This window comes from Punctularia strigosozonata (assembly GCF_000264995.1).
Source record: "Punctularia strigosozonata HHB-11173 SS5 unplaced genomic scaffold PUNSTscaffold_8, whole genome shotgun sequence".
In the NCBI taxonomy this organism is placed as follows: Eukaryota; Fungi; Basidiomycota; class Agaricomycetes; order Corticiales; family Punctulariaceae; genus Punctularia; species Punctularia strigosozonata.
In genome coordinates, this window is record NW_006767440.1 from 1,133,148 (window position 1) to 1,145,992 (window position 12,845).

The 12,845-nt window shown below is 53.3% G+C and overlaps 6 protein-coding genes across 6 annotated transcripts; 2 read left to right on the forward strand and 4 right to left on the reverse strand.

Annotated features, from left to right (window-relative positions):
- Positions 1–6: 6 nt before the first annotated feature.
- PUNSTDRAFT_135444 (uncharacterized protein) lies at positions 7–1,455 on the reverse strand (the record flags this gene model as incomplete). Its single annotated transcript, XM_007384965.1, has 7 exons — positions 7–105; positions 157–194; positions 243–310; positions 1,013–1,099; positions 1,151–1,183; positions 1,236–1,389; positions 1,446–1,455. The coding sequence occupies 7 exons, from the start codon at positions 1,453–1,455 to the stop codon at positions 7–9; spliced, it is 489 nt and encodes a 162-aa protein (XP_007385027.1).
- Positions 1,456–1,951: 496 nt separating this feature from the next.
- Positions 1,952–2,958, forward strand: PUNSTDRAFT_114333 (uncharacterized protein; the record flags this gene model as incomplete). Its single annotated transcript, XM_007384966.1, has 3 exons — positions 1,952–2,406; positions 2,456–2,703; positions 2,753–2,958. 3 exons carry the CDS (start codon positions 1,952–1,954, stop codon positions 2,956–2,958), a joined length of 909 nt encoding a protein of 302 aa, XP_007385028.1.
- Positions 2,959–4,141: 1,183 nt separating this feature from the next.
- On the forward strand, positions 4,142–5,791 carry PUNSTDRAFT_69787 (WD40 repeat-like protein; the record flags this gene model as incomplete). The annotated part of the gene is made up of 3 exons (XM_007384967.1): positions 4,142–5,210; positions 5,270–5,647; positions 5,703–5,791. 3 exons carry the CDS (start codon positions 4,142–4,144, stop codon positions 5,789–5,791), a joined length of 1,536 nt encoding a protein of 511 aa, XP_007385029.1.
- Positions 5,792–6,233: 442 nt separating this feature from the next.
- PUNSTDRAFT_69359 (uncharacterized protein) lies at positions 6,234–7,634 on the reverse strand (the record flags this gene model as incomplete). The annotated part of the gene is made up of 1 exon (XM_007384968.1): positions 6,234–7,634. The coding sequence occupies one exon, from the start codon at positions 7,632–7,634 to the stop codon at positions 6,234–6,236; it is 1,401 nt and encodes a 466-aa protein (XP_007385030.1).
- Positions 7,635–8,291: 657 nt separating this feature from the next.
- On the reverse strand, positions 8,292–8,891 carry PUNSTDRAFT_37949 (uncharacterized protein; the record flags this gene model as incomplete). The annotated part of the gene is made up of 1 exon (XM_007384969.1): positions 8,292–8,891. A coding segment is annotated over one exon (600 nt), but the record flags the coding sequence as incomplete, so codon positions are not given.
- Positions 8,892–11,933: 3,042 nt separating this feature from the next.
- On the reverse strand, positions 11,934–12,275 carry PUNSTDRAFT_135448 (uncharacterized protein; the record flags this gene model as incomplete). Its single annotated transcript, XM_007384970.1, has 1 exon — positions 11,934–12,275. The coding sequence occupies one exon, from the start codon at positions 12,273–12,275 to the stop codon at positions 11,934–11,936; it is 342 nt and encodes a 113-aa protein (XP_007385032.1).
- Between the last annotated feature and the right edge of the window lie 570 nt (positions 12,276–12,845).

A 12,845-nucleotide genomic window follows, 5' to 3' on the forward strand; every position in this document is an offset into this window, starting at 1 on the left:
GGCAGTTTATGCACATCCATGAGACGCGGTGGGCGGTGACGGCAGAGGTTTATCGAGGTCGGTCTTTCCAGGGTGCCTCCAGAACATGCACGCCCGCATGATATCCTATCGCGATGTCAGTAAGTGAGCAAAGCATTGCCAGCTCCGATCACTGACAGGAGACATGCCAAGCAGAATGAGAGATGCTACGGGGACTGATATCCGATCAGCGTCGTAGTATCCTCAACGAAACGAAAACGCACGTAATGCGAGTAAAACTTGTCCATACGTAGCTGTCCCTTTGTCCTGAACCGCGAAATTGACCGTCACCCTACAGTGGAGGGTCAGTCCTGTATCGCAAGTTGTCACTCTGAGCTTGAATTGTACCCGATAGCAGCTAGGGCGATCAACGACAGCAGTAGCACCCGCGCAAGCAGGGTAAAGGCCGGCCGGGTTGATCGAAGGCAGCCGTATGCTCTCCAAACCAGATAATGCTCCCTGAAACAAAGGGCTTGCAGGCAGAGGACACAGATCATGGCTATTGCTACGAATATGCTGGATATCCTTCCTCTGTAGAGATCATTAGCGACACGAGACATAAGCCAACGTATATCACGAACGGGACTCCTGTTGTATCCACGCAATAGACACCTGTCCCGAGTACTTTGATTGAATCGAGATGGACAAGACCATACTATTCAGCACACGCAATTGATCACGCCATTGATTAGGCTTCCGAAATAGAAAGAATCGCCGAACCTGGAAGTCCGCCACAAGGACAATCACGTAGAAGACGTAGGGAAAAACTAATAGCTGGATCGTATCGGGAACAGTTCAATCTATCGTGATAGACTGACTGATGACCTACTGCAAGCGTCTGCCCTGATGAAAGTTGATCCGCGAGTTTTTCAGCCCCCCGGACAAAGGAAGTAGTAATGAGCCACAGCTGTATCATGAAAGCGAGCCCAGCATATGCAGTCCTATCAAGAAACTCCGTGAGCATGACCATAGCATCATCCAAGTCATCGCGGACAGTACTGGAGCAGCGTAGATCAGGCTGCTCTGCGTGAGGCAGATGTTGAGAGGCGGTTGACGGCCCGAATCTTGACCGACCAGTGCCCTGATGGCGACATAAGCAAGGTCCCTGCGTGGACAACATACAAAATCTTACAAGAGGCTGTATGAGATGGCTGAGATGACCCAGCTGATTGAAGTATGAGCCAGATTTGACTACAATAGATCATCCGATAGTTCACCTCAAACATAAGCCGTACCAAGTAGCCATGCGATGGACCCGCTTTGATGTCAGGGCGATACCCAGGACGACCAAGAGACCACAAGCAGCTGTCAACTGGCATATGAACCAGAAAGCCCGAAAGGAAGGCGAGGGCGTCTCGTCAACGACATAGCCTAAGGACGTTCATGTTTAGTGTCTCGTGAGTGTCGGTTTGCGCGAAGCCACGTACGAGCATACATGGTTTACAAAAACGAGGTCGACAGCCCTCGATCACTCCGCTCCACCGGTGAGCGTTACGACAGAAAGGCGTAATCCCACTGGCATGGCCCTTTTCTATAACTGCGCGTCAATGCATAGACCCACGCAACCGCCATAGGCGGTGAACGGGCGGTGATATGAGAAGTTAGACCTGTGACAGCATCCGGTACGCAGCTTCAGCCTCTGCGAGTCCATGGTTATCTCAGCTGGTTGCAATTGACTGACTCCAAGATCCTGATGTAAGGGTCACTGTGAATGAGGAATCCTGGCCTGCCTCACAGATCTATGCGCATACACATGGTTATCACTCGAGCAAGATAAGCAAGCTCAGTCAAGATGATCATGGTGGTCCACGATTCACGAAGAGCCTGAGCGCTTGCTCCGGTGCTCTCCGACTTGAGAAAGTTCTGAATCTGAATCTGAGCGCCGCGGGCACAAGGTCTATCTGACGGTAGTTAAAACGTTAACCTCTACACGATGAGCAACGTCCTTCACGTCTCCATTCCTCACATTGGCGAGTATCGACTTACTCCCGACCCCCGGAATCTGCATCCAACACATCCGGCGACTTACGGTTCGCTCGCCTGTCTCGACATAATCAAGAGTTACGAAGATGACATGGTCTGTCGCGCCACATGGACCGGGCAGACACCGTCCGCCGAATACGACAAATTGCTGCCCACTTCCGTTGTCTTCAAACTTCACTTCTGCAGGAGCAAGCCATGGGACTTGGAGCGCGAAACAAAGATGTACGCGCACGCTTCGGCAGTTCAAGGGTACATTATTCCGCGCTGCTTTGGACTTTTCGCTGGGTCCGCCATCAACGACGACGGGGACAAGGTGATGATGCTCCTGCTCCATGACTGTGGCGATCCTATGAAGCATCCGGATGGTAGACTCTATCGCGCCAATGAATTCAGCTATGAACAATCGTGGGTTCGTCTGCGTTAATGTGCGACTCCTGTCTCAATCGACTTTTAGGAAGAATATAGTCACGCGTTTGGGTCTGCTGCACCATCATGGTCACCTCGAGCATAACGATTTCCATCCAAGAAACATTGTCTGGTGGAAGAATACCGAGCCTATCATCGTGGATCTTGCCCACGCAATAGAACACGAATGTGCTCAGCAATACCCCATCGTTCCACTGATACTCTACCCTGACGTCGATGAATTCGGTTGTGACGAACTGCACGATGTTTGCGTACAGTTCGGGATCTGGTTCAACGGTCTGTTCCGTCGTTCCGTCGTGCTGCCGCCCGTCTCATGTTTTTCCAGAACTCGTCAAATTCCGCAACGTCTGGATCCCGGCCGATTCCATCCATAGCGTGCAAGATGTTGTCACACCTGTTACATCTCGGGGCGCGCGTTTAAACGAGGATGACATAGAGGAGGCTAAACGAGTCTTCGCGCACGTCGACTGGCGTCGCCAGTGCTACCCAGAAAGTTTGAAGCGTGAGCCCAATAATACGGGTAGTAGTTGACCATAGTTCCTACAGCTATTTCATGCTCGACTTTGATGTGCTTGTTCGACTTTCTTGTCGTACAATGTTATTGATTGTCTGGAAACGCGTTTTGGCCACATTTGCGACATTTGGACCCATAGGCCCTAGACTGTCAGACGATCCATGACAAACATATCATACAGGCGCGGATCGCAAGCGGCCCACCCGCACGTTCGAATCCATTTTGGCGCACTGAGAAATCTCTCGAGCATGGTCGGAGTGTTGAAATCGTTTATCTTCAATCATGAGTTAGCACCGAGGAGGACGACGAGGGCTGCAACATGAATCGGAGTCACCAATGCATGCAGTGATGGAATTGTACTTTTTTGGGTGAGCGTTGCCTGCGCCGATGATTGACAGAGATGAATGTCCTGCCGCCCTGCACTTGTTCACTGTGATCGGATCCCCAGCGAGTGTTGCATGTATGCTCGCAAAAAACAACTTCGCATCTCTGACACGCGTTCTTCAGCTGTGATTAGTAGCTGTTCGCGCGGCGAATTCCTCAAGGTCTGGGACGTGCGTGCGCGGACCATCGTGCATGAGCTGTTTCATGCCAGCTCCGTCGCCAGCTCGGCCACGCCAACGCGAGAGTAGCGTGGGAAGTATCCCATTGCAAAAAGGGCAGCAGTCGCATCTTTCTCCTCTTTCACCTGCTTCACCATGTCGTCCAGGGAAATGGAAGGAATTTCAATGTTACAACAGCGACTTGACGCTTATATCGGCGATGAGGCTGCTCAAGAAAGAGATGAGGCACGACAGACCGCGCCAGGCGAATCAAGACCGCTCTTCATGGGGATCTTGCAAGGCGCGTGCAAGCTCATCCGAGAGCTCGAGCGCAAGGGAGAGACTCCATCGGAGGAGCTGATCCTCCAAGCCGATGAGCTCTTCAACACGGCCATGAATTGGGCCTATGGCGACGGCGATGCCTTCGATTTCGTGCCCAGTTTTGCGCACGATGAAGAGGCGCCTCTTGTGAAAGGCGGAGGCGGACTTGGTGGCATGTGTGCGCGCAGATTTTATCTTATGAGGTGCACTGTCTTACGCAATTTTCCAGCCCAACACACTAGAGGTGGACTCGAGATGTTCATGGCCAAGTTCCTAGGTGAGAAGGGTGATCGCCGACCTATCCTCAACTGACCTTCGCCATGAAGGCAGCATGGGGATGGCAGAACTACCTGGTCAAGCAGCAGCGATCTTTGGAAAATTGGCAGGCCCTTACAATCCTGAGTCAAAACCGCATCCCAGCACTACGCCGCTGGCCCGTTTCCGCGAGGATCTGCCCCCTCTGTCTGCAACTCCGGCGACCCCTTCGGCGCTTTCCGTGTACCAGGCGCGCTGCGAGATCGCCAGCGAGGATCTATTTAGTCCCGTTAGACTGGGTATAACCAAATCCGGCTCCTTCCTCGCGTACTTGGGCTCCGGCGGCTGGAAAAACCGCGACCCCGCCTTGGCCATCTTCAAGCGCGACGACCCTCCTAGTCCCTACTCCTCGTTTCCCCGGAGCATTTGCCCTGACGTTGGCTTGTCGAGTGTCGCTTACCAGATAGCCATGCACGACGCGCGCAAACTCGTCTTCGTCGGAGATGACTGCCGCATTAAGTCGTACAACATGGCGGAAGACGGACTCCCGACGCACACATTCGATTCTAATACCTTCAGCGGGGCGATGTCCTGGCTTGCAGAGGATAGGCTCATCCGTGCAGGCAGAGGACAGGTGGCCATATGGGACGTCGCGAATCCCGAGCTCCCAACGCATGGCAAGGACGGGCGCAGGCGCATCGGGAAGAAGATCGACACGTCCGACTCCTGGCGGGAAAACGACGGCGACGAAATCGAACTTTCCCGAGGGGCCCCACCTCACGAGACTGTGAAACTGGCAGACCCCACCCTGAATGATATTAAGGCTGTCGTATTTGAGCCGCATCCTGTGCGCTCGGGCACGGTGCTCGCCGGATTCGCGGCGCGCGAGGGGCGCACGGCCAGGTATAGCTGTGTGGCATTGGACGTCGAGCACGGTGGCCAGACGGCCTCGCGATACCTTGGTCATGGAGGAGACGTCACCGACTTTTCGACGAGCGCGGCGGATCCAAATGCGTTCATCACGTCGTGCAGCGATGGCTTCGTGCGCTTATTCGATGCGCGTCACCCGCTTCCTGTGTTGACGCTGGACAACGGTGAACTACACGAGATGTGCCCTGCAGCACTGCTTGTCCACCCTGATGGTATCCCCAGTAGGTGTCATTGAAAGGTAGTCGCATGTATGGGATCCTGACCATCGAGTGTTCACCAGCTGTGATCAGTGGTTGTTCGCGCGGCGAGGCTATCAAGGTTTGGGATGTGCGTGCGCGGACACTCGTGTACGAGCTTTCAACGGGCAACAACGCCGTCGTCGACCTCGCCTGGGATGCACAATGCTCGACTCTGTACGCGGCGACCGAATGTGAGAACATGGATCGGCTGGGATACACCCATGACTACCGGCCCGCAAAGGCTCCGAAGCCACCGCGGGAGCCAAGGAGCCGGAGCCATGATGACGAAGACGAAGACGAAGATGAAGACGAGGACGAGGACTTTTCTGATGATTACGATGAACGTTACTGGCCTGCAAATGCGCAACATTCAGAGAGTTTCTTCGGCTACATGCTCGACTCCGGAACCCACCGTCTCTGTGAGGATCACCGACCTTGTCGTGTCTTTCTTCATCCGTACTGACATGAGCGCAGACCGCTACGCGTTCAAGGAGAATGCAGACCCTAAGGTTCTCCCAGAATATGGTGATGCACGGCCAGATCAAGATCAAGACATGTGGTGATTCCTCGTCGGCATTTGGCAGCCTATGACACTCTATCATCGACCGCGTTCTTCCTGGCATGTACTCTACAGTAGAACTGATTTCGTCTTGAACTCTGTTCCTTGAAAGTTGAGCCTGATGGTTTCTTACTTTAGTAGGGTCCACATTGTCCCTAGATCCTTCCTGCCTTGATGGAGCCAGGGAGACCCTGGTCGTAGTCTACGCTCGTAAGCTCCACCCACGTGGTAGATGCGATTTGTTTTTTTTTTTTTTTTTTTTTTTTTTTTTTTTGGTGTAAGCTACTCTCGGACGAACGAGCAAAGCTCGCCTCCGAGAGATCCTTGCTTGAAGGGTGTGTATGAAGTGAGACATAACCGGGTAGAGCATATTCATAGAAGACATAGACACCATGCGGAAATGCTATTACGCACTTGGAAGTGTGAGACTCCAACCGCCGGGGGGATTATCCCCCTCGATCGCGAATTGGTTGTATACTCACTAAAACCGCATCCTTTCTAATCCAGTTCTCGGGGAGGCTCTCTTCTTCGAGGAGTGTGCCCGACCACGTGGCCAGGACTGTCTTCCTCGATACGGCTTTACTCTCGTACCTCCTTTTGTTGGCCATCGCTTGGTCGAGATGTAGCCTGTGGTTCACCTTTGCAACCCATCTATTGTGAATCTCATTCGCGGTGTGCCGTTTCTCAGGGTGCTCGCCGCGTTGGATTCTTCTTTCACACCGTATAACCCATATCAGATGGCTAGATGTCGCGATTATGATCTTCAGGAATCTACTTGCACTCCCGTCTCGGTCCCCCTTGAGGGACGCCATTTCGCCCGCTAGTATTGTCCCGAAACTCGTACCTGGCCAGCGCCTGTTGGTCTTCTCTTTCCAGAGTTTCTCGGCTAGCTTCCATATGATCTTACACCCACTGCCTTCGCATTCGGTGAGTATATGTTCCATTGTTTCCATGCAGTCGCATACCCCGCATACAGCTCGGTTTTCGTAGTTTGTGATCTTCTCCCAGTATTCGCCGACCCGGTGAGCATCATGTATTGTTTTGAAGAGGAAGGCACGTTCGTTTCTTAACAGGACGGGGTCCCTCGTCGCTTTCCAGATGTGTCCATCTGTGGGGGGGGTGCCGTTCAGATCTTTCGCTGCCCATCTGATGATGTCAAGGTTTATCGCGGTGCGTCTCCTTTGGCTTGGTTTTCGTGTTTTTACTAGTCGTCGGTATAGTTCGCTCTGTGTCGCGGTGCTTAGCTTTGCGCCCCGGAGTTCGAAGCCATCGGGGATCTCGGGCCAGGGTCTGACTACTTCGTGTGAGATTGCATCTCTTGCCAGGTCGCGTGCTTTGCTTGTTCCCTCGTGTTTCGCTTTCAGGGGGCTTAGTAGGAACGCCGTCCAGCCCTCTCGAGCTCGGATGTTTGCGATCGCCGATTTCATCGCTCCCGCTTCCTCTCCTAACCAGTCTTGGTCTTCTCGGCATTTTCTGTTCTTCGTCAGCTCTCGGATAATGCTTTCATTCGGTACTCTGAAGATGATGGGCTTCGAGGCTGGGATCGTACTGGCGGCCTGGGCTATCGCCGTAAGGATCCCTAAGCAGTAGGTGTCCTCCTCCCGGCCTGGAACTCGGAACCCTTCATTGTATGGGCTGTCTTCCCCCGCCCATATGGCTCCCCCGAACTTTGTCTCTGTGTCCGGTTGGGAGAAGCGGGTCCCTGCCACGGCGATTACTATCGCCGACCTGTCGTTTGGGCTTGTCCTCGGTATCGGACGTTCGCCTTTTTGTTTTGACTTTCCTGTGAATACGCGGAAGCAGTTTGCAGTTTCGTGTTCGACATATTCGTCCTGGAAAGGGATCATTTGTTCTCGTTCTGTGTCCTCCACGTCGTCCGTGTGTGTGTTGCTGTCAAAGGTTGTCTTTGCGTGTGTTCCACCTTGTATTTTCCACCTCGGGAGCAGTTCGTTTGTTAGCTTGGTGCAGGCTTGTCGGCATGTCTCGGGGTTTTTGCATCCTCTCGCCTTGGACCGCATGCATGCCCCGCACAGGCAATCTCTGGATTTGCGGTGCGTCGATGGCCAGAATTCCTCGAGGTCCATCGCGTTGCCCACGGTTTCGACGTCGTGGTTTTTCCGTAAGCATTTCGCTTTTGGGGTGTTTTGGAGTTTTCTCGCCGCTTCTGTTGCTCCGATGTGGAGCCACAGGGGGAGTTTGGCTTTCACATTGGTGCCGAGTTCAATTGCTTCGAGTCGTACTTCGTGTTTGATCGCTATTGCGATCATAGCTTGGAGTTCGTCCGGGAGGTTGCCTCCCCTCATCTTTGGCTTCCATTCTTGTGTGAGACAGTTCAGTAGCATTCGTGGGCCGCTTTTTTGTAGCGTTTTGATCAAGTTGTTTCTTATCAGCTCGTCTGCCATGAACGTCCACTTCGGGCGCCGGGGGCTTAGGTCTAGATACGTTTTGAGCCAGGTGAGTTGGATCGCTTCGTTTCTCTCTTTTAGACAGAGTATCTTTTTGCCTCCTTCTAGGATGGGGCGCGCCATCGTGTCTCCGTTTACTGGGGGCGTCCTCTGCCCGTTCCACACGAAGCTCTGTATTTTTTTGGACAGGTGCGTTTCAACGTCCTTGGGCATGCCTTGGACCTTTGTAAGGTACTGTGTCATGCCGCCTACGACCATTTGGACTATCAGACGTCTTCCTTCCAGCGTTGGGTGGCCCCGTTCCCAGCGTGTTAGGGCCGCGTCTATTTTCTCAATCACTGGCCCCCAGGGGGTCGCGTCGTCGATCTCATTGCCTATCCATGCGCCTAGGAAGCGTATCGCCGTTCCGTCTTTGGATATGCTGATCCCGGCGGAGATGCTCTCGTGCGTATCATCAAGTTTTCGCGTCTCGATGAGTTGGTCTCTATACTCCTTCGGGCCCAGGGGGATGATTGCCGTCTTGGCAACATTGAATTTTGTGCCGGAGGCCACGCACCACGTATCCAGTATCTGGGTCAGGTCTTCGAATTTGTCTTCGTGGCTGAGAACTACTGAAGTGTCGTCCGCAAATAGGGATACGATTGTTCGTTCTGCCATTCCAGGTATTAGCATGCCTTTCAGTCCGGACCCTCGGATCATACATGCTAGGGGTTCGATGGCGAAATTAAAGAGTAGGCATGACAGGGGGTCGCCTTGGCGTACTCCCCTCGTTACTTCGAAACGGGAGCTGATTACTCCGTTTATGATTACCACTGTTTCCGCGCCTTGGTATAGGTGTTTCACGGTGTTGATGAACTCCTCTGGGAAGTTCATGTGTCTCAGCATGTCCCATAGGTATTCGTGTTCTATCTTGTCATATGCTTTTTCCTGATCCAGTGATACTAGAGCGCCTCGGAAGTCGGATTGCGCGGCGTAGTGTGTCGTCATCTTTGCAAGTTTCACTTGGTCGAAGATTGAGCGTCCGGGAATAAAGCCTGCTTGGTCGGGGTGTATGGCGGTCTGGGCAACTTCTGCCAGCCTGTTCGTGATTGCTTTGGTGAATGTTTTGTAGTCCGAGTTGAGTACTGTGATGGGGCGGTAGTTACTGATGTCCAGTCTGTCGTTCTTCTTGTATATAGGGCACAACCATCCGACGGCAAAGTCTGTTCCCCCGCATATGCCGTGTTTCTCGACATCCTGATACACTCGGGTCATCGTTTCTACAATGTCACACGTCGGTGAGTCGCCGTCTTTAGAGGATTCATATTTTTCATCCAGGAGCTTCCATAGCTCTGCGGGTATGCCGTCCATGCCTGGGGCCTTCCCGTTTGGAGCGTCTTTCAGGGCGCGGAGCACGTTCGCTCTTGTGACTCCGTTCCTCATGTCGGTGCGTTGTTCGTCGCTTAGGCGTGTGGTGGTTTGGGATTTTACCGTAGCACGGGCCGTGCTGACTTCCTCTTCAGTGCGCTTGTCTAGGGATTGTAGCTCCTCGTGGTATGTTCGCGCCGCTTCGGACATCTTTTTGGAGTTGGTTATAAATTCCGGCTCCCGTGGCGCACCATATTTCGGGTTGCACAGTTTATTCATGGTATCGCGTGGTCTCTTATCGCTGTTGATCGCGGACCAGTATCTAGAGACTACTTCGCCCTCGATCTGATCATGCGCTGCGGAGTTCATACGTTTTTGGGCATGTCTCTCTTTTCGCTTGTGCTCTATTCTCTCGCTCACCATGGCTCCTTGGATGGCTCTCTCCTCCTCCTGTACGTCCGTGTCGTTCAGGAGGTCGTCGAGTCGTTCTTCGAGTCGTTCTATCTCGCTGTCGAGTCTCGGCATTGTCCCTCGTTGTATCTCCCGTGCCGCGCTCTGTACGTCCCGCTTGAACTTCGCCCACAGGGTCTGCGGGTTCCAAGTGGGCGATCTATTCCTGAGCGCGCAGGCGCGCTCTACGTCTTTCTGTGTGGTGTTGGCCAGCTGGAGTATGTCCTTTACTAGCTTTGCGTTCCGTATCATGTTCGTCGGCATTGACCATCTGCCTTTGCCTATGTAGGGTTTGCTCGTGTCTGTGAACATGACGGAAACGAGTTTGTGGTCCGTTTTGATCGCGCCTGGGTGCTCGATCTCCCATCGATCGCAGCCCCGTAGGGTCTCGTCTGTGGCGTATATGCGGTCAATGCGCGAGTGTGCCCCTGTCGCTATTTGGGTATAGCTATATGCGAGTACGTCTTCGTAGTCTGTTCGCCATCCGTCCAGCATGTTGAATTTTGCTTTGAGGGTCCGGAGGGCCTCCGTCGCTTCCCCGTTATCTCTGTGCATTGGGAGCCTGTCGATCTTGTCCTCCACGATGTTGAAGTCCCCCATCATCATATCTGGTTTCGGGAGGCGGCTCGTGCGCCATGTGCGTTGTAGGGTGCGCCAGAATTCTGCGTTTTCCTTTTCGTCATTAGGTGCGTATATCCCGAGAATTCTCAGTTCGCTGTCTTGATGCCACGGTATTGTCAGCAGGCTGGCTCTGCCCGGTATCACGTCTGACACCGTGGCTCCCTCTGCGTTCGTCAGTTCCTTGTTCAGGACGAAGGCTAGTCCGCGGGCCGCTGTGGGTGCCTCCTCGTCCGCGGAGTTTAATATTCTTATCCGTTTTTGGAAGACGCTCTCTACTTGGTTTCGTAGTTCGTCCGTGAGGTGTGTCTCTTGCAGTAGCAGGATACCAATCCTGTCCTCGCGCATGAGTTGGTTGACGTGGAACCACTTGTTCTTCGGTTTGTTTTGTTCCAGGTTCGTCATGTCTCCTCGTCCTCTCATGTTGAGGCTGGCTATCTTTATGGTGGCCCTCGTGTTCTTTTTGCACTTTGGATTGCCTGGTGTTGAGCCTGGTTCCGGTTCTATTCTCGGTTCCCACAACATGTCCTCGTCTGGCTTGAAGTCCCAGCTGTCCCAGGGCTGGTCGTCGTCTTCATGGACTTCCTCGCCGTTTGGTTCATCTCGCAACTCATGTTGGGGGTGGTCCGGGTTGGGATCGTCTGTCAATTCTCTCTCCTCGATGTCCTCGCGTGTCGGGCTCGCGCTCACCCTCCTTGTCTGTTCCGATGGGCTCGCGGTTGCCCTTGGTTCTCGCTCACTTATCTGCGGTGTTCGAACCTTTGAAGTTCCACCGCAGGGCGGGGGATTCACTGTGTTTAAACTATGCGCCTCCGTCCCACGCATAGCAGACCGCGCTCTCGTCCCGGGGCCGTCTCCCATGTCTGGGTAACGGTCAACGCTAATTCCGTGTTCATTATGTGTACTGCTCATGTTGTTTCTTATTTTGTGTTCTCGCAGGCTTCACGCCTTGCTATGTGTGTGTGTCGGGTGTGACGTGGGTGTTGTTCGTCCCGTGTTCTCTGGCTCCGCGCTCATGATGGCTTCCTAGGTTTCCCTTTTCTCCTCCTTCACGCCCGCTTCGTTCGGGAGGCTATTTGGTCATTACCTTCGTCGATTAACGGTTCCCGCGCGTGGGGTTGCGGTACGCTCATTGATGCTTATGGGTTCCTGGCCTTTCCCGTTCTTCCTCGTGCATCGGCTCATCGTCGTTTCTTTAGCGCCTAGTGTTTTATGGTTTCCGCGGCCGGCGCTTCATCGTTTATCTGGCACGCATGCGTTTAGCGTGTACGGAGGGGTGCATGGTACGTCAATTGGTATCCGGTCAGTGTGTACAGGGGTTGACATCTACACGACATGTCCTTCCACGGCCCATCCCTCGTAGAGTCCCGCGGGGACTTCGGGGTTGAGGAGTCCTTTGACGCGGGCCAGGATCCAGCTCCACCACGGTATGCCCAGCAGGGGTTCTTCTACTCGGGGTATTGTTAGGAGGGTGGTTTCGCTGATTGCTGTTGCGCCTTCGATTATGATAGGTGGGTTGTGGTTTCTGGCGTTCACGTCGGTGATGTTCCAGGTTTGTCCGCTTATTTTGAAGGTGATGTAGTAGTCGTCTATCTGGTCCACTGATAGTGTCCCCCAGGTTATTGCCGCGTCGTCGTATACCCTGACCTTCGTTCCTTGCCACGGCATGGGTAGGGGGTGCTGGGGTGACCTCTCGAGCGCCTGCCAGTGCGCGTCGCATTGACCGGCAAGTGTCCGTACCCCGCGTATGGGCCAGTACTCGGATCGGAAGGAACGTTGTCCCGCCCCTAAAGTGATTAGGTGCGAGACGCGTAGAATGCATGCGGGAAACACGAATGTGGTCTATAGATAGCCACTCACAATTACTATAGAGTACAACTTGCGTGACTACAATCATAGTAGCCGATCCTTAGATATGCTAGTTTCTTTCCCAGTACTCAGAACTGACCCATATTAGTATTTAAATATTTTGGTAGTGTAATAGTTTTGTTTATGTACACATTTGACTGTCTACTACCCTATCATGATCACATAGCATGGATTAGACGGTCAGAGTAGTCTAAATACGCCTCAGAAAAGGGGAAATATGTGGGCACTCAGACATGTTGCTATGGTATCACAGGGCTGTGTTGCAAGGCTGTGCTGATTAGTAAGCTTGCTGTGGATATTAGTAAGCATGCTGCGGCGCAGCAGGCGCTTAGTAAGCCTGTGATCTGATTGGATGGAGTGGTATTGGCC